The 24698-nt window shown below is 30.7% G+C and overlaps 3 protein-coding genes and 1 non-coding gene across 5 annotated transcripts; 3 read left to right on the top strand and 1 right to left on the bottom strand.

Moving 5' to 3' along the window:
* Positions 1–5437: 5437 nt before the first annotated feature.
* TRNAD-GUC (transfer RNA aspartic acid (anticodon GUC)) lies at positions 5438–5509 on the bottom strand. The gene has a single exon. It is a non-coding gene; the product is annotated as a tRNA-Asp (tRNA).
* Positions 5510–5554: 45 nt separating this feature from the next.
* Positions 5555–10045, top strand: LOC107493150 (putative uridine kinase C227.14). 2 transcript variants are annotated; one of them, XM_016114238.3, is made up of 12 exons: positions 5555–5666; positions 5821–5954; positions 6183–6226; positions 6354–6431; positions 6892–7084; positions 7484–7514; positions 7594–7652; positions 7749–7822; positions 8419–8505; positions 9393–9454; positions 9577–9605; positions 9744–10038. In XM_016114238.3, the coding sequence occupies exons 1-12, from the start codon at positions 5621–5623 to the stop codon at positions 9828–9830; spliced, it is 924 nt and encodes a 307-aa protein (XP_015969724.1). In that variant the 5' UTR covers positions 5555–5620; the 3' UTR covers positions 9831–10038. The 2 variants fall into 2 exon arrangements, with proteins under 2 accessions (XP_015969724.1, XP_052118784.1); XM_052262824.1 differs by lacking the exon at positions 9577–9605 and having other exon boundaries at positions 9744–10045.
* Positions 10046–17778: 7733 nt separating this feature from the next.
* On the top strand, positions 17779–19617 carry LOC107493151 (lysine histidine transporter 2-like). The gene is made up of 6 exons (XM_052262828.1): positions 17779–17846; positions 17925–18701; positions 18797–18906; positions 19165–19256; positions 19349–19417; positions 19519–19617. Exons 1-6 carry the CDS (start codon positions 17794–17796, stop codon positions 19615–19617), a joined length of 1200 nt encoding a protein of 399 aa, XP_052118788.1. The 5' UTR covers positions 17779–17793.
* Positions 19618–23176: 3559 nt separating this feature from the next.
* LOC127748438 (uncharacterized) lies at positions 23177–24087 on the top strand. The gene is made up of 3 exons (XM_052262966.1): positions 23177–23333; positions 23705–23775; positions 24010–24087. The coding sequence occupies exons 1-3, from the start codon at positions 23177–23179 to the stop codon at positions 24085–24087; spliced, it is 306 nt and encodes a 101-aa protein (XP_052118926.1).
* Positions 24088–24698: the final 611 nt, after the last annotated feature.

Raw genomic sequence — 24698 nt, 5'->3', positions numbered from 1 at the left:
ACTCGTTCATTGCTTGGGCTACCTCCATCAAGAAAGGGATCAGATCAGCATGTTTTATAGCGTAAAGATGAAAAGCACTAGTGATGGTATGCTCAATTTCTTCTCTGCATTAGGAGACGTGGCATATGCATATGCAGGGGACAATGTGGTGCTGGAAATCTAAGCAACAATGCCTTCAACGGTTATTTCATGAACCTTTTTTCGATGACTTGCCTCCAGTATCAGAATACCCGCACCATCCATGACGATTAGGTTGTGGAAAGTGGAGTACCATAATTTCACATTTTGCTGGTTGAAGTCAGCACCTGCATTGTGTACATAATCACTGAGGCAATAGTCATTGAAGTCGCCTAAACATTTTATGAACCTTTTTCAAGGACTTACCTTACTATCAGAATACGTCCATTCAGGATAAAACATTTCATTTCTTCAAGGATTTGCTTCCAGTATCAGAACACGTGCATTCAGGAAAAAACATTTTATGAACCTTCTTCAAGGACTTGTCTCCAGTATGAAAACACTCGCACCAACCATGGCGGTTAAGTTGTAAAATGTGGAGTACCACCATTTCGCATTTTGCTGGTTGAAGTCGGCACTTGCATTGTGTACATGATCAATGGAGGCAATAGTTGTTGGAATCGGCAAAAATATTTCATAAACCTTCTTCAAGGACTTGCCTCAAGTATTAGAACACGTCCATTCAGCGTAAACATTTCATTTCTTCACGGACTTGCCACCAGTATTAAAACACATGAATTTAGAGCAAAATGTTTCATGAACCTTTTTTAAGGACTTGCCTCTAGTGTCAAAACACGTGCATTCAGAACAAAATATTTCATAAACCTTCTTCAAGGGCTTGCATCTAATATCAGAACACTCGCACCAACCATGGCGGTCAGGTTATGGAAAGTGGAGTACCACCATTTTGCATTTTGTTGGTTGAAGTCGACACCTGCATTGTGTACATGATCACTGGAGGAAATCTACACAATTTCAGAAGCAACTGGCTCAGCAGCAAGTTTTTACTTTTATGATCATGTACATATTGTTTCATCAGTTACACATTTTTTTTCTTTTTGTCATTGAACTTTGTTGTTCTTTCTGGATAATTCTTTTAGCACTAGAGTTTCAAATGCATTGGGAACTGGAAGTCCAGGAGAAACACAAGTGGCGGTTGTAGTTTCCATGATTTTTGCAGGCTTACAGGCTCTTCTGGTGAGATCAATCATTTTTTGGGTGCCAAAATATTTTAAGTATGTTTTTAGCTATGAGCATGACGTGTTGGATTATGTCACAGATATAGCTCCCTTGATATGTGTCTCTATTATATTAGACACCTTACGTGGTATTTTTTCAAGTTGGCAATTTTCTTTTTTCTCTTGGCATTATTATTCAATGCACAATTCATGTCTTTCTATGAAGTGTAACACTTGGTCATGTTAATATATAGGTATTGTTAGAGGATGTGGTTGGCAGAAGTTAGTAACATATGAACTGAAGCTTATTATGTTTTGAGAATTTCACTTGCTGCTATATTAGATTTTTTGGTACAGTTGAGAGGAAAAGGCTTGTGGATTGGAATACTGAGTGGTACCTTTTACCAAACAATTTTGCTTTCTCTCATTACAAAAAATACAAATTGAAAAAAATAGGTTTGTCCTCATTCTCCTAGTTCTTAGGGTCCGTTTAATTGATTGGCTTCTTTTCTATTATTTAGAATGTTTGGTTGAGTGGTTTAATAACATGATACCAGAGTTCTATGTCCAAAACGTCTAGAATTCGATCTTTGGTAAATTTCAAAAGTGAAAAATAGCATAAGACAAACAAATAAAAGGAGAAAACAAAGCCTATGCAAAAATCAAGCAAATCCAAAAAAGGCTCTTATTACTTGAGAGAAATGTAAGAAATATAACAATTCATATTGCCTTCTTCTATTAGCTTAAACTTTTAGGATGAATGGTATCATAACAGAAAGGAATAAAACAATAGAGGTCACTGATATTAAGACCAGATCATTCAAAAACTTATGTTTGATTTCATTAGTTGTTGATAAAAAATTTTTTTAGTTGTTACTTCATGTTATATGTTTTTTTTTTGTTTCTTTGTAATGATATAGTCCAACACACCACTTAATTTCTTTCATTAAGTAATATTTTCTGATTTTAAGAAATGATGTTAAGCAAACAAATCTAATTATATTCACAGAGTTGTATCTAAAGCTGTGAAATATTTGGTTGTCTGATATTACAGGCAATAAAGACAAGAAAAATGGTATTTGAAGAAAGATTTTCTATGAAACATGCATTAGTGTGAGGGATTGGATTAGAGCAAATAGAATAAAATTCTTGAAACTAAATCATTGTCAATTTGGTACTTAATCAATATTAAATGTTTGAGCTGGTATTTAGTATGAACATGTGTTAGTAGAATTGTCATGTGTGTGTATCCAAAGTTATAATTAAAAAAATTTTTCAACTATCACGTTACAGAGTAAAATGTAGTTTCAAGTTTCAACCCATGTATAACACAAGAACTCAACCATGCATTTAAAAAAGGTTAAACAACTACTATCATAATGTGAATCAATATGTAACTAGATTTTGACTCACGCGATGCGCGGAGTTATATTGTTTTTTTGTTATTTGTGACTATTAAAGTGACCATTATAGTTACTGTTGTAATATTTGATTACATAATTATTTTTTTATTATTACAACTGTATGATGTGTTGCTAATGAAAAAAAAAAATTAAAGAGTAGATTCTAACGATTTAAACTTTCTTTATAAATCTTACAACTTATTTATGTCAATTATCACTAAATAAATTATTTTAACATATACTACCGAAAATAATTCTAATTATAATTATCGAATATTTTTTTTTCAGCCATAAATGACTAATGACTAATGTAATATTATGTCATTTTATTACATTGAATTTTATTCCTTGTAATGTTTGGTTTTTATTGTATTTGAAGAATAATATTTAAATTTATTAGAGCCACTTATGAAGAAAGTGGAGTAAAAGAGACTAACAATAAATATAGAACCACTTAAGCTGACGTGGCATCATGCTAGAAATTTAGAAAGTTAAGAATAAATCTAGAGGCTACATTTAACTCTATTTTAATATATTGAAAAAATATATTATAAAAACGTATAAATATCACTCTTATAAAACTCGAGTATCAGAACGCGTGCATTCAGGGCAAAATATTTCATGAACCTTTTTCAAGGACTTGTTTCAAGTATCAGAATGCCCGCACAAATCATGGCGGTTAGGTTTTTGAAAAGCGAAGTACCACTATTTTGCTTTTTGTTAGTTGAACTCAGCACCTGCATTGTGTACATGATCACTAGAGAAATAGTAGTTGAAGTCGGCAAAACATTTCTTAAACTTTCTTTAAGGACTTGCCTCCAGTATCAGAACACAGAACACGTACATTCAAGGCAAAACATTTTATTTCATTAAGGACTTACTTCCAATATATATCAGAACACGTATATTTAGAGCAAAATATTTCATGAACATTCTTCAGGGACTTGCCTCCAATATCAAAACACGTGTTAATTAAATTGAATATAATAACTAATTTATTGCAATGCCAGCATATTCTTCCAATACGATTTTTTTGGTGGCCAGCTTATCACTTATATTCTATGGATTAGGATAACCTTTTAGATTTATTAATTACAAAACTTAATTAATTAATAATTCAGAGTCATATATTAACAAATAATTGTTTTGCTTTATTTATTAATTTATTATTAGGTTGAATTTTACTATTTTAAATATAGAAAAAAATGCTTTACTATAATTAATTAGGACAAGAAAAAAAGTGTATATAATTGAATTTTCTAGATTCATAAAAACTTAAACAATGAAATTATTTTATTGGTCTCTATAACTAGCTAGACATGTAGAACACATTTTACGCACTTAATCGTATCCGTTTATTCTATACCATGCCAACTTTTTCTTCTATCATATAATTGTAGAAGCAAACACATATACTATTTTTTTTGAATTTCTATATCATTACTTTCTATCATTGCAACTCTTACTTTCAAATTGGTAGCTATAATTTGTGTTTAGTATATGTATGTTTTGGCGGTCAAACTGCACAAAATTAAACTGAATGTCCTAACTAGTAACATTTAAAAGGGAGACAAATTTTTTATAATATTTAAAAGTGAGACAAGGTAAAATTAATTTAGAGTAACAAAATTTACGATTTAAGATTTAGAATTTAAAAATTATAGTTTAGAATTTAAGATTTAAATTTATTTAAAATTTAGAGTTAGAATTAAGATGGCATACTGCGACGATAGCAGGAGGTTATGGATGAATGAAATTATAATATCGGGAAAAAGAAAAAAAAAGTTGATAAAAGACTAAGGGCTTGTTTGGATTTTTTTTTAAAAGGATATTTTTTCAATAATTTTTTTAAAAAGATCTTTTATAGAAGTAAAAGTGATTTTATGTTTAGATATCTCATGTAAAAAGATTTTTTTATCTATTAATTATATTTGGGTATAACAATATAAAATACTTTTTTGTTTATTTATTACATGAAAAACATATTTTTTTAAGAAAAAATATCTTTTAAAAAAAGATGTAAATTACAACTTCTCAAAAAAGATATTTTTTTTAATTTTTCTAGTACTTTTACTTTTACTACTAAAAATTTGCTAAACACGTTAAAAAATAAAAAAGATTTTTTTATTGAAAAAGATCTTTTTTTAACGAAATAATGACATCCAAACAAGTACATATGTTTGGGCAAAATAAGATAAAAATACTTTTTTTCCTTTATTATGCGAAAAATATTATTTTTTTAAAAGAAAAAAATAAAAAAATATAAATAGTAACTTCTCAAAAAAAATATTTTTTATTTTTTTAGTATTTTTATTTTTATTATTAGAAATTTATCAAATACACTAAAAAATAAAAAAATATTTTTTAATTAAAAAAGATATTTTTTTTATCAATTTAATGATATCCAAATAAACACTAATTCTATAAAAATATACTTTTTATTTTTGACTTTTTTTTTGTTTTATTGAATTTTTTCGGTCAGCCATATATTTATTGGTTGTAACGTTAGCTAAAATTTCTTAATTTTCTAACATTATTGGAACGAATATTTAAGTAATCAATATTAATTAATTTTTTTCTTTGTTCTAAAATTATTTATTTTAAGCTTTATTTTTGAAAAATTCAGATTTTAAAATTAAAAAATATTAATTGATATCGGTTAAAAAATTAACTCTCTATTCTCTAATTGAATTCTAAATATAACCACTCCAAGCCATGTACTTCTGTATGTACTCTTTGCCTTGTAAGTTGTGATATATGCCTTGCTGAAATGAGTAACCAAACTCAGTGCCAATAACATCTTTACCATAAGTTCGGCAGAAGATAAAAAACAATCATCGCCGTTGCCGGGGATCGAACCCGGGTCACCCGCGTGACAGGCGGGAATACTCACCACTATACTACAACGACTTGATTTTCTATGTCTAAATTAAAATATATCTAGCCTTTAGAATTGTTCGTGAGTTTAAAAACCGAAGTGAGTAATGTCTTCAACTCTCCATTGTTGAAGGTGAGAGTAACATGGAAGCAACCTTCTGTTCAACATTTCAGAGATCTTCTCGTGCTGGTGTGCTTCGATTTTCAATCTCTGATTTCTCAATTGATTGTTTTTATCAGTCGCATCTTGCATGCATTTAGAAATGTATAAGTAAACAAGAATACCTCTGTTTTTGTGATCGTTTTAGTGCAATTGGTTCACTTTTGCTTTATCATTGCCACAGAACCATTGTTGCTAAGAACAGTCGGAGCTCGCCATCGGAACCGGTTTTTGCTACCCGTCGCGCGGGATAACAAGTTTTCGCCGCTGTCTTTTGCTCCAACTGGCTATGGCAGTAGCAAGATTGCTCTCTTCAAGGTTCTCATTTTCATCTTTTCGATTATAAAGTCGAAAATTGAAAACAAATAATAATCATGATAATGGGGAAAAAACTCAGTTGAAAACTTCTCACACAGCGCGAAGACTGAGAATTGATTTTTATTTTTATTTTATGCAACTCATGTCATTCAAATAATTATTCATTTGGCTGTTTGAGATTCCACACTCAATTGATACTGTCTTTGGTGTCAACTTGTGCTCTCGCAGGTTTTATCTGCTGAGAAGGGGCAGGTTCATGTAGTAGAGAAAAGGTAATATCATATAACAGTATGAATGGGTGTCATTTGAGGACTGCAAATTGTCTGAAATGTGTTTTTTTTCTGAGGGAGAAATAGCGATGAATTGAAAATTAATTTAGTTACTTCTATTCCCTTGCAGTGGAGTTGAAGAGTTATATGATGAATTGGCTGCACGCCTTCTGCCTTCAGCATCGGTGTCATCAAGCCCTAATTTTAAGTAAGTTCTTGTTTGTGGAATTCTGGAAACTAGTGGAGTTGGTTCTGAATGTTACCACAATTGTACAGACTCATGTACATCCATCTCTGCATGTTAGTACTGTGTGCCAAATCCTTTTACGGTTGAAAGGTTTATACTGTTGGTCCTTTTCACTCTATGTTACAGAATTATTCTAGGCATATAAAAATCCTAGCTATATTTTATTGCTTAAAATTTGAGTTATGGCAAAGTTTTTCTTCTGTTAGGAAGGCCTCATTGTTCACAGCTTCTGTTTTGCTGATACTCTACTTGCCATTTTGCATTAAATTATCAATAATCAATTACAAGAACATCTTAATTATCTTCTTCAGTTAAACGTATTAAGTATGTCTCCTACATCAGAATATATTTGATCCTATCATCCTTTTGTTTGTGGCTCCATTTATATTCACGTATTTGTTATTTTTATGTTACTGTACAGGCACATTGTTGGCCTGGCTGGTCCACCAGGTGCTGGAAAAAGCACTCTTGCACATGAAGTAGTCAGCCGGGTAAACAAGCTTTGGCCAGAGAGAGCTTCTTCTATGGACTCCCAGGTTCAACCTCCTGATGTTGCTATTGTAGTTCCCATGGATGGTTTCCATCTTTATCGTTCTGAACTAGATGTAATGGAGGTTAGCATCTTTCTTGTGCTTACCATTGGTTGTTGTCAATATGAATTTTCATTCATAGTTCATTTCATCTCTTCACATCATCCATAATACTGTTCTTGAAATTATAAGCTTGAAGAGAGTCAAATGTGTGTTTGAAAGTCGAAAGTGCTGATTTGCATATTGCAATATCTAATAGGTCGTCTACAAAGATTGGAAATGAACATGACATTTTTATTTGTTGATTTTTTGGAGGTAGAACCAAAGTCGATCTTACATTTCAACCAAAGGGAGATTAGATTACATAAAACATACCAACAAACAGAATTTCTTTTTGAAGTATTGGAGTATAGTGAATGAGCTTCTTTGGTTTTGTTTAATAGCAAGGGCAATTATAATTCTGAATGGTGTTTTTGATAATAGAATCCAGAGGAAGCACATGCCAGAAGAGGAGGTAAGGAATCTCTTTTATAGCACAAATGTCAGACATTGTGTTTGTAGAGAAAACACTGATCTTTCAATTGGTTTTTCAGCTCCATGGACATTCAATCCATCACGACTACTTACGTGTCTCAAGAATCTTAAAATTCATGTAAGGTTTATCTTTGTATGTGTTATCTTTTGTAGATTATATCCAACTATACAGGTTATTTAATGAGCCAAATTTGTTGGGAATCAATTTTTTCAGGGATCCGTCTATGTTCCATCGTTTGACCATGGGGTTGGGGACCCATTGGAAGATGATATCTTTGTGAATGTTCAGTGAGTAACTTACATCAAGATGGGTCTCAATGATAAGCATTTTATATAGTTTTGACATGAGAAATGATTTTAGACAAGGCTAAATGATGAATAATTTAAAGCTTACACGTAAAAGAAGAGAAATGACCATCATGGATGAGGTCAGAGAATAAAGTTTAATGAATTATATTCACCCTTAGAAAAATGACCCAATATTTAAATCCAGAACTCCATTGTTTCAAAATCAGGTAATCGTAAGTCCAGTTGATCACATTGATAAACCTAAATGTTCATGAATTTTCTGTTGAATACATGTAATAACTCTAATAGAACTTTATGGTAATGTTATACATGTTTAATAAGGACTGTTTAAGCCTCTGGTAGTCATCACTTCTGTTGTTTATTACATAACTGTGAAATTTGTAAATGATGCCACTAAGGTGTTCTATTTTGATATCTTCCTAAACTCTTTGCTTATTTTTAATGAACTTTACTTTTCAAATCATGGTAACCGATTTTCAAGTTGTTACTATTTGTTAAACTGTCTACTTATTTTAGTTAATCTCAAATAAAATGTACTGCATGAAATGATTCTTTCGTTTTCTTCACTTATCTAGGCACAAAGTTGTTATTGTAGAAGGTAACTATTTGCTCTTGGAAGATGGGATTTGGAAGGAGATATCATGTTTGTTTGACGAGAAATGGCAAGTATTTTATTTTATTTGATCTGCTAAGGCATATTTTTCTTCTTGTACACTTCTGTTGACCTTGAACTTTCCAGTGTCGTATGTTAATGCTGTTGTGCAAATTCAGTTGGGACCTTAACTTTGTTGAAATTTTTCTGTGAAAATAATTGTTCTGAAGATGATTTTACATCAATAGGAACCATGGATCAGCCACAGGATATAAAAATGAAACTGGTGTGTACTAATGTGGAGGTGTTATTCCAGTGGGGAATTCAACCTCAGAAGCATGTAGAGTGTATTAGTGTATAGTATATACACGTATGAATATATTGAAAATTTAAGAAAAATAGCCTTGGTATAAAGGGGCTCTTCACCCTTCTATTCCCATTCTAATTAGTTTCCTGCCTAATACCCCTCTCTTCTTCCCCTGCAGAGTCTCCTGTACATTTGATTAATTGTAAAAGCGGTTAAACATTAGCATCACTCTTTTCCACATTACTGAGTCACATATTCCAGCTGATCTTTAGCTGTTGCTGTATCTCATCATTGTTTTCTATTGGTTTTTGGTTTTGAAGTTTAAGTAGATAATGATTTACATAGAAACTATGATACTCTATTCAGTTTACTTTTTCTTTTCCCTCATTCTCTTCATATTAGGTACGTTAATAGTTGTACATGTCATTTGGCCCCTTCCAGAAACAGGGTGTAACTTTCACAGGGAGAAATCACAACCTATTACTCGTGGAACACTTGCTCCCCAGTTCCATAATCTGTAAAAAAAATTTCATATTTATCTTATGATCTATCATGAAAGTTGCTAACCAAATCTGAAACCAGTATTTGCTATGTCAGCGTATTATCAGGGCTACCCGTTTGTCTAATTTGTTCTTGCTGTTCTTTTGAAGGTTTATTGATATTGACATTGACAAAGCAATGCAGAGAGTTTTAAAGAGGCATATTTCAACTGGTATGGACATTGCACTTTTTCATAATATATAGATTAGTACCAAGTTTTTCCCAGTTGGGAAGGCATTTTAAATTTACATGTAATTCTTTTTCTTTTCTTTTTCCTGGGGCCCCCATACGTAGGTAAGCCTCCAGACATTGCTAAACAGCGGGTAAATTCTACATCTTATAACTTATGATGATTATGTTATTTGGCCATTCAAATCGAGTGTTTAATATATCTATTTGATGTATTTTGTTGGTAACAAGTTACAGACTTACATACAATACAACTGAATTTTGTGATGCAGATAGAGAACAACGACAGGCTCAATGCAGAACTCATAATGAAGTCCAAGAAAAATGCTGATATAATAATCAAGTCAGTTGATTTTTGAAGAAGCCATGAATGTGATTCAAGAAACAAAAGTGTATTGTAATTTCCCATATCTGATCATTAACGGGTTCTTAAGCCGCATGAGACATGAGTAATTGAGTAGTATTATATCCCTTTGATTTTTCATAGAATCCAACAAAAATCATCCGTTACTCAGTTTTGTCAATAATTGCATCTTTTAAAGATGATTTTATTTAAAAATATACATAAATTTCTAAAATTATTTCAAAATGCATCTCAATCAATTGGCTACAAGCTCAGCGGACTGTTGTCACTTGTCACTGACAATTTACTATTTTTAAATTCATGTTAGAAATTATAAACGATTGCCATTTGGAGTTAACTCTATATAATTCAACTTTTTTATTGGTAGAAGTCGATTATTAAGATTGTTGCTCTGTAACTATAAATGATATGTCTAATTGGGGTAAGGTGTATTATAAAAATACTGATTAATGCACGCATTTGTACTCAACAAATCAACAATATAGGAAATGAGTCCTTGATTAAAGAGAAGAAGTCCTGACAAATAAAAGAGAAGGAGGAAGGTAAACGGTGATAAAAATGCTTGTAATATCTAGAAAATGCTTTTTTAATGTAAATAAAAGATATTTGAATGTTACAATTCATTTTCACATAAAAATAAGAGAGAGGGTATGAGAAAAGTTATTTGACAATGTAAAATTATTTTATATTACCAGCATATTGAAATTAATTTTTTTTAACAGATGCATATCATATATTTAGAAGTTCAAAAATCCTCTAAAATGCATTAACATAAAGCTAGTTATGACATTAACATAAAGCTAGTTAGAAGAAGCTAATTATGACAGGAAAAAAAAAGAAAATAAACTAATAATAGTATCTTTGTCAAATAAGATTAGATATAGTTAATTTGACAATTCACTACTAAATCATAGAGAATTTTTCAAACCAATTCTAGTTTTCGATTAGCTTGAGTTTATTGGTACATTGGATCTAAGGCTTTATTTTATTCTATGTTTAGAAAATCAGACAATATACGATACAAATCATATTTAAATATAAAACCTTTTTTTTCCCTCTTATATGTGTATTCTTTCTAATAATTTTCTTCAAAATTTGAACCTATGTCCTCTTTTTGAGAGTAGTGTTGCTCCTTTATTAATTATTATTATTGCTCCCAATACTAACTGGTTTCTAATAATAAAAAGAGAAAAATAATTAAACAATGAAGATAGTGACATCACGATGAGTTTCTGTTTAATGATCAACATGCAGCACAAGCTATGAGTTTCTGTTGTACGCATTTCATCATTTTTGTTTCCCACAAATATCTCCCCACCTCACCATTCCACAAAACGTTGAGCATATTATGAAATGAAATACAATTATAAGTTTAAAGAACCTATTTTTTTAATGGCATGCATAAATGCTCCATCACCACGCACATGTTCTTAGCTTGTTTTCCCATTCACTATCCTCAGGGAACATTTCCAGCAATATCTATTCATCACTCTTATATTTCTTAGCTTTCTTTATTATTTAAAATGAATAATAAAATACTAGTTGATTTATATATGTTAAGGAATAGCATCATTATTATTGGAAATATATGTTTGAAGATAATTTTATTTAAATATATAGAACACGAAAATATATACAATTGCTACAATAGATCAATACAAGCAGATAGAAGCTAAGATACATTATTATTATTATATGTTCTCAAACTTCTAATTATATGATAAAACCAAGTCTAACAACATAATTTAGAGTCATTATTATTTCTGTTCTTGCATTTCTCCAGGGCTCTTGGTGCTGATGAAGAAAGAAAATCAATCAAGTTTTATTATTGTTATTAAAATGTGCTATAATATATATAGCATGCACTGTGGTTAGACCATATCTAATTATACTTGAAAGAAATTAAATCATTACAATTAATTAATTAGTATATCACATGTAAATAGTAATATAAAGATTAAGATATATATACTAACCACCACCAATAACCTCTTACGCTTGCATGATTTCACAAACATCCTGGTGGTAAGGTTAATTGAGATAAAGGAAATTAAAACTATGTTATATCATATATGCACATCACTTTTATCTATATATATAATGAAAACATTATTTCATGTTAATATGAAAAAAATTTATCACTTTCTATACTAACAAAAGAAAAATGTCATCAATTTGTGGAGATATATAGTAGACAAATGTCATCGTCATGGTTCACAAAAATTGACAAACATCATCTTTGACCAAATTTCTTTTCCAATTTTTTTTTATTAATCAATGTAGTAATAAATTTAAGTTGCTGTACTGCTTCAATTTCAAAGATGAATCATTGCGTTTCTTTTTATGGTAGCAAGCTACTAGGGCACCCCAAAGATATTTATCTGATAAATATGGTTTTTTTATATAACTCCCTAACCCTATTCCATGTGCGTCCTCTAGGCCACCCACATTACTCTTTTAATCTTTTTATTTTCTTCATTTGTATTATATATGTATCTTAAATTTAATTATTAACATTATTGCAATTTAGAGGGGGAGAGTAAAAAGAAATAAATGAATCAACAATGAAGAATAACAAATGATGATGATCATCGCACTGGGCAACTGTAATATGTATAGTAGAGATTAAGTATAAAAAAGTTAAATTATTTTTAAATTTTTACTTTTTTGGAGGATTATAATTTAATATTTAAATTTGGAATTTAAAATTTAGAGTTTAAAATTTTGTTGATAGTAATAAAAAATATAGTTAGTTGTCCAGTTGAATTTATTATTAAATTATATTATACTAAATTAAAATATTAATCTCTGATGCTATTTCAAATTTATGATAAACTTTTGTGCATAGTATAATGAATTAAAATTATTGTCTTTTGAGTTAGTTTCAGTAATAATCATTTAACAAGAAGACAATATAAATATAGAATTGATTGAATTTAGTAGCTAAGTAATAAAGCTCTTGATCATTATACAGACAATATTATATAACAAGAAGGCAGAGTCCAGTGATAGAACAAAAACTAAAACTAATATATAATAACTAAGATGACTAACTATGCAATTATAGTAAACCTCTGTGGTATATTATTAATAATTATATTCTGGTTACTTTTATGAATATGTAAAAGTGGTTCCTTTTCTTTGGATCTTGCATGATCAGATCCAAGATAATTATTACGAAACATGACAATAAAAAAGTGAAAATTAAATTCTATGTTTACCGAAAGTGTAAAAACATATTACACTACCATACCCTCAAAATCCAATTCCCCATTGTACACTGAGATCTCCAATGTGAGTTTAATTAAGACATTAAACTCAACGTCCTAACTAGTAACATACATCAAGTTAAGGGACAATTTATCAATTTATTAATATAATATATATTCATTTTTTGTGGTTAAATATATAGATATATATTTTATATATTACTTTATTGAGACATTAATTTTAATTTACAAATCTCATTTATTTTATACAGTGTTTAATATATACCCTATTAATTATTAAAATTACAACAAATAATATGAGCCAAATATTAAATAAAGTCCAAAAGCTAAGACATATATAAATTAATTATTAATATAAAATATATTTTAAAAAATAAAATATAAATTAAAAATTAAATAAATAATTTATGTATTATATATAAATAAATAATAACTAATTTAATAATTAATTTTTTGCAAAGACATAATATTTTTATTACACATTCTATTATTATTCTTTGGTTAATTTGTACAATTGTGGTTGCTCCGATGTTAAAGGTGAGACATCTGAAAAGAAGGCGCATTGATAGAACATAATAGTGAGGAATTACATATTTGCATGTATAATAGAATTGGGCATGGAGGGAAGCAAGCAAGCAATTAGATGTTTTTGCTTACAAAGAAATTAAATTTTGGCCTCTCGTTCCCTACCTTCTTTAACATCTAAAAAGCTCTAGTTCCATTACCCATGTGTGCCATTACTCACTAGGCCCACAATGTTTTTTTCTTTTATTATTTTGTTAGGACTTAGAAGTAATGGTTATTAGGAGGCCTAATTCATATTCTAATATTTAGAATTTAAATATATAGGTTAGTTTTTAATAAAAAGATAAAAAATCAAATTTTTTAATTTAAAATTAAAAAAATAATTAAAATATGAATTAAAATTCTTAATTATTTTTTTTGTTAATGTCTATATCTATGTTTATGTTTATAAAAACTATAAATATGATGGCATATATTTATTATTTATTTTTTTATTAATTATCTTAAATTTGAGTTCAACAAGTTAAGGAATAATCAGTTTAGGAATAGATTTTTCTTTACAAAATAATTCAGTACTCCTAAATATTGATAATAAATATGTTGACTTTGGATGCATCATCCATAATTTGGATGGCTCTTAATTAAAAGGATAGATAGAAAAAGTTCAGAATCTTAATATTTGTCACACCAAAAATACATGTAATTCTAAAGAAATAAAAATAAACACATAACGTGTGTGCTTTATGAGATTACTCAATATTTTTTTTTACTTCTTAACATTTATTATGTATAAAGTTATGACCCAATGACCTATATAAATGATTCATTCACACCCTAAAGTATATCATCAAAGTTAGAGAGACACAGATTTACCTAATGTGTCTTTCATAGTCTTTTTCTAGTAATTAACTCCCACTTTAACTAATTTGTTCTTTTCTCAAAAGGTTAGTTAATTAAATAACAAGATCTAAGACATTGCTGGCAATAATGAACAAAAATAGTGAACAACCTAATAAATTAAACTAAATGGTAGTCATTGTTGTTCTTATTATGGAAGAGTTGCTAGCTAGTTAGATACGTATTCTCCCAGTGGTATTAATTTATCATTATAAAAAGAATGATGACTCATTTGACATATATACGATGTTTTCGTAGGCTCCGCTGGCCATTCTTGTTGGCGTTACTCTTTAATTTGGACCTAACGTCCATTTGTTATATCCATATATGCATAGCTCATGTATGTATATATGTATAAATGAGTTAACTTTATATTTATGCATTTGTCCAAAACGAGATTTATGTATTTATCCAAAACGATGTATATATAACTGTGTAAATTAGTAGGTATAATTTGGGTCTAATATATGAATATTTGGCAATGAAGTTGCACAAAATCCTAGCTAGTAACATCAAGTTAAGGGGCAGTTCATCAATTTATTAATACAATATATATATATATATATATTGTATATTATTTTATTAAGGCATTAATTTTAATTTACAAATTCTCATTTTATTTTATGCAGTGCTTAATATATCCTACTAGTTATTAAAATTACAACAAATAATAAGAGAGAAATACTAAATAAAATCGAAAAGCTAATTTCAGTAAATAAAGGCACACCCTCCCAATATTTCAGGTCAATACATCCCTACCAAAAGAAAAAAGGAGACTTGTTATCACTTGTCACACCAATAACATCAAAATTGCTTCTAATAATGTATCCGCAAAACAATGAAGGCCGCCACCAATTTGACTCCAATTAGTAAGTTAACATTGTACACTAATTCGAAAGTCAATCCATTAATTAGTAATTAATAATCTTAAAATGCTTGATTAATACCAATGCTCCTTGCTTTGCCTGCCTCAATAGCTAGGGCTTCACATTCTCATGAAAGCGTTCTTTCTCTTTCACTGTCATATGATCATCAACATTCTTATTTACAAGAATTTGTAATCATTTAATTTTGAACGGAGTATCACAATTTTTTTTTTTTGTGTTAAATATTTGAGTTGGTAACCTGGGAATTTGTGACGCACTTTGTTCTCCCACAATTTGAATTTTCGGTTTAAATTTAATTAGTTTCATGATTTTTTTCTGTCATAATCTTTTTTTCCCCTTGTGAAGGATATATTTGAGCGTTAGCTTTGTTCGCCGCCATAAACTGTAAATGATATATATAAGCTAAAATTTTCGTTAATTTCTTATTCTCAGTGCAAGATTGCTTTGGTACTAAGATGCCCGAACCTTAATTAATGTGTTAAATTTTTTTTTACCAAAGATAAGAGATTCGAACTCGCAACTTCTTAATTGAATATGGAAAGACTATGCCATTTAAGCTATTACTCATTGATAATTAATGTGTTATATTGAATGCATTGTTGTTTGTTTTTTCATCTTTTTTCATTATTCAATTTCGGTTGCTCTCATCTCAGAGAGTACAAACATTATGTTAGAATATATTAAAATTAATTATTTATTAAAATTATTTTATATATATAAATATTTATTATAAGATATTATATTTTTATTATTTTCTTAATACTTATAAATATCTTTTTATATTATATTATTTTATATAATTTGAATACATATAAAAAAAATTTTACTATTCTTTTTTACCTTTTCTAACATGGAATTAGATTTATGGTATTTTTTTCAATTCTTTTGATGTTTTTCACTTTACTGATTAGTCTATCCTATCTGTCTTATGTCTGAGTATAATGAATCGAACACTATTATCATTTGTTACTTACCTATTCTCATAGAAAAACTTATATTTTTTGTCACTTTTTTGGCAGTTCGTTATCTGGCATTTTACCATCTCTTCGTAGCGTGCTACATGATCGGCAATTTTTGGACAGTTCGACATCTTTTTGATAGTTTTGTCTGCGCTTTTGTGCTTCTTTACAATACACTTTCTTCCACCACTTTTGTCTATATCCGTTTCATCAGTTTATGCAATCTTTTTTCTTTATTTCATTGTTTCAAATAATTTTTAAATTTAAGTTGTCACTTGTATTTACAGGAAATATTAGAATATATTAGGATTAATTAGCAATTTAGCATTTATTATAATTATTTAACATATATAAATATTTATTACTGAATATTACGTCTTTATTATTTTGATTTTTCTTAGTATTTTTAAATACTCTTTTATATTATATTATTTCATACAACTTGAATATATACAAAATTCTTTTTCTACTGCTCTCTTACATTTTTTTTAACAAAATTCATGTGAAAACTCAAAACAAGAAAATGTTACTTATTTGTTAGGTTTTTTAATAGTAGACTTCAAACTAAAAGAGAGCTTCTCAATTTTAGTTTCCATATATGATCACTAAAATTGAAGAGAATAAGTTTTCTTAAACAAAATAGAGCGCAATTTGTGAGTTTAAAATTTTTTTAAGAAATTTTACAAAGAGTTTTTTTTTGTAATTTTTCTTTTTTTGGCTAGTTTATAAATAGCCTCTTATATATAACATTTATGTAACACACGTAAAAGTTTAGACCGTTTGTTTATAACAATACTTGCATAATTTATTAACATATTTTAAAAATAAAAATGGACTAAAGGTGCGATATTGTATTCAATTTTAATAATTATACATTCAAAGGGAATTTTGAATTTATTATTATTAACTTAACCAAACAATATTCATTCTAATTAATAACCTTTTTTTAATCTACTAATCCAAACATGAGTTATAATACACTTTGCTATATTCTTTATTTGTTCACCATTATTTTGTTTGTACCTTATTAATATGTTTATATCATATCTCTCAAAAGTACAAAAATAGATGAAGTTGACAAACGAGCATTTACTTTTGTTGTTCTCAAATTAAATTGCAACGGTTTTTACAACTATAATATTCTAAAGAAAGGAACAGTAATAATATATAGCTAATTTCAAGCTAATCTTAGTCTTAGATTGTCCGTAAATGTCTATGGAAATAATAGTTTCAACGCTGAAATTGGGTTAACTGTTTTTCTGCGAGCTATTTATAACTGGTTAAGGTGGTGACATTTACTTGGAAACTAAAAAGAGACGGATTTTGACAAAGAAGGAAGTGGTGAAGGTTCAGCATCATCAGCATCCGCATCAAAGCAAAAGAGCCTTGAAGAATGGCTTCCGATCACTGCTTCAAGAAATGCAAAATGGTGGTATTCTGCATTTCACAATCTGACAGCCATGGTGGGCGCCGGTGTTCTGAGCCTTCCGTATGCAATGGCACATATGGGATGGTACGTAGATTCTTAACACACTATATTTATTGTAGTAAATATACGAATAAGAAATTGATTGAAGATGCATGAATGCAGGGGTCTTGGAATCACGGTGATGATCTTGTCATGGGTTATCATGCTGTACACGCTCTGGAAAATGGTTGAGATGCATGAGATGGTACCGGGAGGGAAGAGACTTGATAGGTACCACGAACTAGGTCAAGAAGCATTTGGGAAAAAGCTTGGTCTGTGGATTGTGCTTCCCCAACAACTGCTGGTTGAAGTTGGAACATGCATCGTCTACATGGTGACCAGAGGCAAGTCAATAAAAAAGGTTCACGAAACCTTTTGCCCTGAATGCACGCCAATCAAGACCAGTTATTGGATCATGGTCTTTGCTTCCGTCAACTTCGTTCTTGCCCAGCTCCCCAACTTCAACTCTATTTCTGCCATCTCTCTCGGTGCAGCAGTGATGTCTCTGACTTATTCGTTCATCGCTTGGGGTGCATCCATCAAGAAAGGGATTACACCAGACGTGTCCTATAACGTGAAGATGAAAAGCACGAGTGATGGTGTGCTCAATTTCTTCTCTGCATTGAGAGATGTGGCATTTGCATATGCAGGACACAATGTGGTGCTAGAGATTCAAGCAACAATGCCTTCAACGGCAGAGAAGCCTTCCAAGGTACCAATGTGGAAAGGGTGTATTTGGGCATACATTGGAGTTGCAATATGTTACTTCCCTGTTGCCTTTGTTGGCTACTACATGTTTGGAAACATGGTGGATGATAACATCCTCATCACACTCGAACACCCTGCTTGGCTTATTGCCATAACTAATCTCTTTGTTGTCATCCACGTCGTTGGAGGCTATCAGGTCACTACTTTTTCTTCCTATTATTTAGTTTCACCCGTTATTAGACCTACTCACAAGGAATGACCATTTCATAACTCCATTTTTTTATGACTCAAGTGTTTGCAATGCCAGTCTTTGATATGATTGAAATTTATTTGGTAACACGATTGAACTTCTCACCTTCTTCCACCTTACGTGTCATAACTCGCACTCTATTTGTTGGTATGTGATTATTATGATTATTATTATGATTTTTTACTCAAATAAAATAAATTAAACAGACCTCTTATTATTATATTGTCTTAAATAAATTCTTGTTATAATTTTTTAATGTAAATCATTGCGGGTGCATAATTTTAAGATCTGTGTATGTAGTAGCTACCATTTAACCCTGCCATGATCATTTAGTTTAGTAATCTTAGTTCATACCACTAGTGGTTTCGATTGATTTCTAGCCAAATTTCAAATCCTGTTTTGCAGGAATCACAATGTTAATAGGAATCAGCATCCCATTTTTTGGTTCTCTTCTTGGATTTCTTGGTGGATTTGCCTTTGCTCCCACCTCATACTTTGTAAGTTATATATATGTAACAATAAATATTTATCCAAACCACTATATATGTATATACATGCTTAGTTGGTCTTATTTTATGCCTACTTGCAGTTTCCATGCATCATATGGCTTAAGCTCAAGAAACCTAGAAAATATGGCTTGTCTTGGACAATTAATTGGGTAAGTTCATTTGGATTCAACTACTAATAAGTTCATCTTCAGTTTTGCAAATTATCAATGAGGATACTAGCCAATTTTTTTCCTCCATCCTTGAATTTCAGATTTGCATTGTTATTGGAGTATTGATAATGACACTATCACCTATTGGTGCTTTGAGGAATATCATTGTCTCAGCCAAGAACTACAAGTTTTTTTCATGAGCTTATGCAATCATTAATTTTTTGTTGTGCTCAATGTTGGTTGATGGGAATGCACAACATGAATGGAATTAAGCACTTTTGAGGCGGGCTTGTCGAGTGGGCTTTTGCCTTAACGATTATGATTGAATTCAGAATGTTACTTTTGTGTTTGTCTTTAGAATGGTTGTTGGTTGTACTTTAAGTTATAATTTGGACAATGTTTGGTTGATTAGAGACTTGGATAATGTTTAATTATATGTTTTGGATAATGTTTGCTTTGTATTGAACAATGTTGGTTTCATTATTTTGTTTTTAAAAAATTTGGGTGATGATTATGTTTGTTAGAACTATACAATTTGCATAATCGGCCATGTATATTTGGCTTCCTTAATTATTGTTTTGCAGCTGATATAAATGATTGTAAATAAGCATTTCTTTTCTTTTAGAGAAAATGACATTCTCCGACTGATAGTGGGCTAGAGGCATTGAAAGTAAACTCTCTTTTTCCTATTTGTATAATAGATATTAAACAAGCTACCCAAATTTTTGTTTATACCATTGATAAGGGAGTTGAGAATGCTGTCACTTGTTCTTGGATCTGAAATAACTGATGCATCTGTTGCTGCAATTGCTTCAGGCTACCCAAATTTGGAATTACTTGATCTCAGTGGGCATGTGTCCCTTCATGCTAACTGTCTTCAAGTTTCTCTATAGGAAATATGAAATGCATTGGCCTTGTAGACAGTTAAAATACTTGGCAACTCGACAATGTACATAAAGATAATGGAAACCAAATGATTAGAGACACATGGTTAAGATGCTTGTGTGAATATAACTCTCTGCGTTATCTATCTGTTTCTGAAAGTATGTTTAATTGTAACTTATATCTCAGATCTGGCATAAGTGACAGTGGCATTGGAATGATTTGCAATGTATTCGGTGAAACATTGACAAGACTACTTCTTGCTCTTTGCCCCTATGTGTCTTCAAGTAAGGAACATTTTATTAATTCAGCTACCTGACAAATATAAATCTCTTTGCTCCTATGCTGTCACGTGTTTCAGGTGGTATTCAATTAGCTATGGCTCAGTTACCAAACCTTGAACTTATGGACTGTGGTATGACCATATGTGATCCTAATTCCGACGGTCCGACTACAGACGACAATAGTTGTGAATTACAGCACAGATCTATTGCTAATGGTCACCTAACAAACCAAAAGCTAATCATCAAACATAGCCGTTTAAAGAAACTTAGTTTGTGGGGTTGTTCTGGTTTGGATGTGAGTTTTATAAATTAAGAGTTTATTTTGCTGCATGTTATTTCTCAAGCATCTAATATTTAGAATTTGTTGTTTTATTTAATACACATGCTTTATGTTTAAACTGCCCACATCTTACTGATCTCAACCTAAATTCTTGTTCAAATTTGCATCCAGGTAGGCACCTCTTTCATATCCATGTTCTTTTGTGGTCAATACTTTTTTAGCTGAAATTTGACACAACTTTTAGTATTTACATAAGTGACTGATTTTTTTCCATCATTGAATCATTTAGAGAGGTTGTTACTTCAATGCCCTGGTTTGGAAAATGTGCATGCATCTTGTTCTCAAGATCTTCTAAGTATGGCCATCCAAAATCAGGTAGCATATCAGTTTTCCTCCTGTATTTTCTAGTTCTATGTTTCATTTGAGTTAGAATCTTCATTTTGTCAATTTTATTGTGAACAGGAAGCCAATAGTTCATGTTTAAAGAGTATTTACATAATGTCTTGATTCTTTTATAATTGAATGTTTCTAATATCGAGCGTTCTCTTCCATATGTTGTTTTTAAATTTGCTTGCAGGTCCGCAATGCTTATACAGCCATGGAAAATCTTTTACTTTGTAAGCGTTTACCTGATGGGTCCAAAAGGGTCCGGGTTCCTCATCATTTACTCAGTAACGAGTTAAAAACAATAACAGCAAGTTTAGTCTACCTCACCTTATTTTTTTTGGTATATTAGTTGGAAGCTATCTCTATATTTTGCATGCACTGTAGCCATTGTTATCTAAATTTGATTTTGTGCATCAATTACCTGTATCACATTTTGTTAAGTAAAGCATCTTTGTTTGTTTAATGTCCCATGTCAAGAATATTCAAGAAGAATGAATATGATGAAGAACAAGAGAGAAAAAAGAGAGTGATATTGACTGAGTATATAGTTGTTATATGCTATTAAGTGTGTTACATAGAGAGAACAATGTACTGCTATTTTATAGCTAAAGTTTGGTGATAGAAAGTTAAAATAAAGAAAGCTATTAGATAGTAATAGAATTTGAATGAGTCAATTCTTGTTTTTGGGATGCTGAGCTGTTATTATTCCTTACATCTCCTCTCAAGCTGTTATTACAATCTATGTAGCCTTTACAATTGTTCGCGAGTTTAAAAAAAAGTGAGTAGTGTCTCCAACTCTCCATTGTTGAATGTGAGAGTAATATGGAAGCAACCTTCTGTTCAATATTTCAGAGATCTTCTCGTGCTGGTGTGCTTCTATTTTCAGTCTCTGATTTTTCAATTGATTGTTTTTATCAATCGCATCTTGCATGCATTTAGAAATGTATAAGTAAACAAGAATACCTTTGTTTTTGTGATTGTTTTAGTGTAATTGGTTCACTTTTGCTTTATCGTTGCCACAGAACCATTGTTGCTAAGAACAGTCGGAGCTCGCCATCAGAACCGGTTTTTGCTACCCGTCGCGCGCGATAACAAGTTTTCTCCGCTGCCTTTTGCTACAACTGGCTATGGCAGTAGCAAGATTGCTCTCTTTAAGGTTCTTGTTTTCATCTTTTCAATTATAGTCAAAAATTGAAAACAAATAATAATCAACTTGTGCTCTCACAGGTTTTATCTGCTGAGAAGGGGCAGGTTCATATAGTAGAGAAAAGGTAATAGTATGAATGGGTGTCATTTGAAACTGCAAATTATCTGAAATGTTTTTTTTTTCTGAGGGAGAAATAGCGATGAATTGAACTCATTTAGTTACTTTTATTCCCTTGCAGTGGAGTTGAAGAGTTATATGATGAATTGGCTGCACGCCTTCTGCCTTCAGCATCAGTGTCATCAAGCCCTAATTTTAAGTAAGTTCTTGTTTTGTGGAATTCTGAAAACTAGTGGAGTTGGTTCTGAATGTTACCACAATTGTACAGACTCGTGTACATCCATCTCTGCATGTTAGTACTGTGTGCCAAATCCTTTTACGGTTGAAGGTTTATACTGTTGGTCCTGTTCACTCTATGTTAAAGAAGTATTCTAGGTATATCAAAATCCTGGCTATAATTTATTGCTTAAAATTTGAGTTATGGCAAAGTTTTTCTTCTGTTAGGAAGGCCTCATTGTTCACAGCTGCTGTTTTACTTTTCTGATACTCTACTTGCCATTTTGCATTAAATTATCAATAATCAATTACAAGAACATCTTAATTATCTTCTTCAGTTAAATGTATTACGTATGTCTCCTACATCAGAATAAATTTGATCCTGTCATCCTTTTGTTTGTGGCTCCATTTATATTCACGTCTTTGTTATTTTTATGTTACCGTACATGCACATTGTTGGCCTGGCTGGTCCGCCAGGTGCTGGAAAAAGCACTCTTGCACATGAAGTAGTCAGCCGGTTAAACAAGCTTTGCCCAGAGAGAGCTTCTTCCATGGACTCCCAGGTTCAACCTCCTGATGTTGCTATTGTAGTTCCCATGGATGGTTTCCATCTTTCTTGTGCTTACCATTGGTTGTTGTCGATATGAATTTTCATTCATAGTTCATTTCATCTCTTCACATCATCCATAATACTGCTTGAAATTGTAAGCTTGAAGATAGTCAAATGTGTGCTTGAAAGTCGAAAGTGCTGATTTGCATATTACAATATCTAATAGGTAGTCTGCAAAGATTGGAAAATGAACATGACATTCTTATTTGTTGATTTTTTGGAGGTAGAACCAAAATCGATCTTACTTTCCAACCAAAGGGAGATTAGATTACATAAAACAAAAGTATCACCTTTACCAAGAAACAGAATTTCTTTTTGAATTTTTGGAGTATAGTGAATGAGCTTCTTTGCTTTTGTTTAATAGCAAGGGAAATTATATTTCTGAATGGTGTTTTTGATAATAGAATCCAGAGGAAGCACATGCCAGAAGGGGAGGTAAGGAATCTCTTTTATAGCACAAATGTCGGACATTGTGTTTGTAGAGAAAACACTGATCTTTCAATTGGTATTTCAGCTCCATGGACATTCAATCCATCACGTCTACTTGCGTGTTTTAAGAATCTTAAAATTCATGTAAGGTTTATCTTTGTATGGGTTATCTTTTGTAGATTATATCTAACTATGTAGGTTATTTACTAAGCCAAATTTGTTCGGAAACAATATCTTCAGGGATTCGTCTATGTTCCATCATTTGACCATGGGGTTGGGGACCCAGTGGAAGATGATATCTTTGTGAATGTTCAGTGAGTATCTTACATCAAGATGAGTCCCAATGATAAGGATTTTATATATTTTTGACATGAGACATGATTTCGGACAAGGCTAAATGATGAATAATTTAAAGCTTACGCGTAAAAGAAGAGAAATGATCATCATGGATGAGATTAGAAAATAAAGTTTAATGAATTATCTCCACCCTTAAGAAAAATGACCCAATATTTAAATCCATGTGAACTCCATTGTTTCAATAGGAACCAGGTATCAGCTACAAGATATAAAATAAAACTGGTGTGTACTAATGTGGAGGTGTTATTCCAGTGAGGAATTCAACCTCAGAAGCATGTAGAGTGTATTAGTACAGTATATACACTTATGAATATTGTAAATTTAAGAAAAATAGCCTTGGTATAAAGGGGCTCTTCACTATGCTATTCCCGTTTTAATTAATTTCCTGCCTAATACCCCTCTCTTCTTCCCCTGTAGAGTCTCCTGTACATTTGAGTAATTCTAAAAGTGGTTATACATTAGCATCACTCTTTTCCAATTATATATGGTTCCCACCCAAACTACATGCTACATACTTACACATCCCACATAAATAATTTAGACAAATCTATACATATTTTTAGTTAATATGT

Source organism: Arachis duranensis, chromosome 6 (assembly GCF_000817695.3).
Source record: "Arachis duranensis cultivar V14167 chromosome 6, aradu.V14167.gnm2.J7QH, whole genome shotgun sequence".
Taxonomy (NCBI): domain Eukaryota; kingdom Viridiplantae; phylum Streptophyta; class Magnoliopsida; order Fabales; family Fabaceae; genus Arachis; species Arachis duranensis.
The sequence above is the reverse complement of the archived record's forward strand: the minus strand, read 5'-3'. Positions and strand labels throughout refer to the sequence as shown.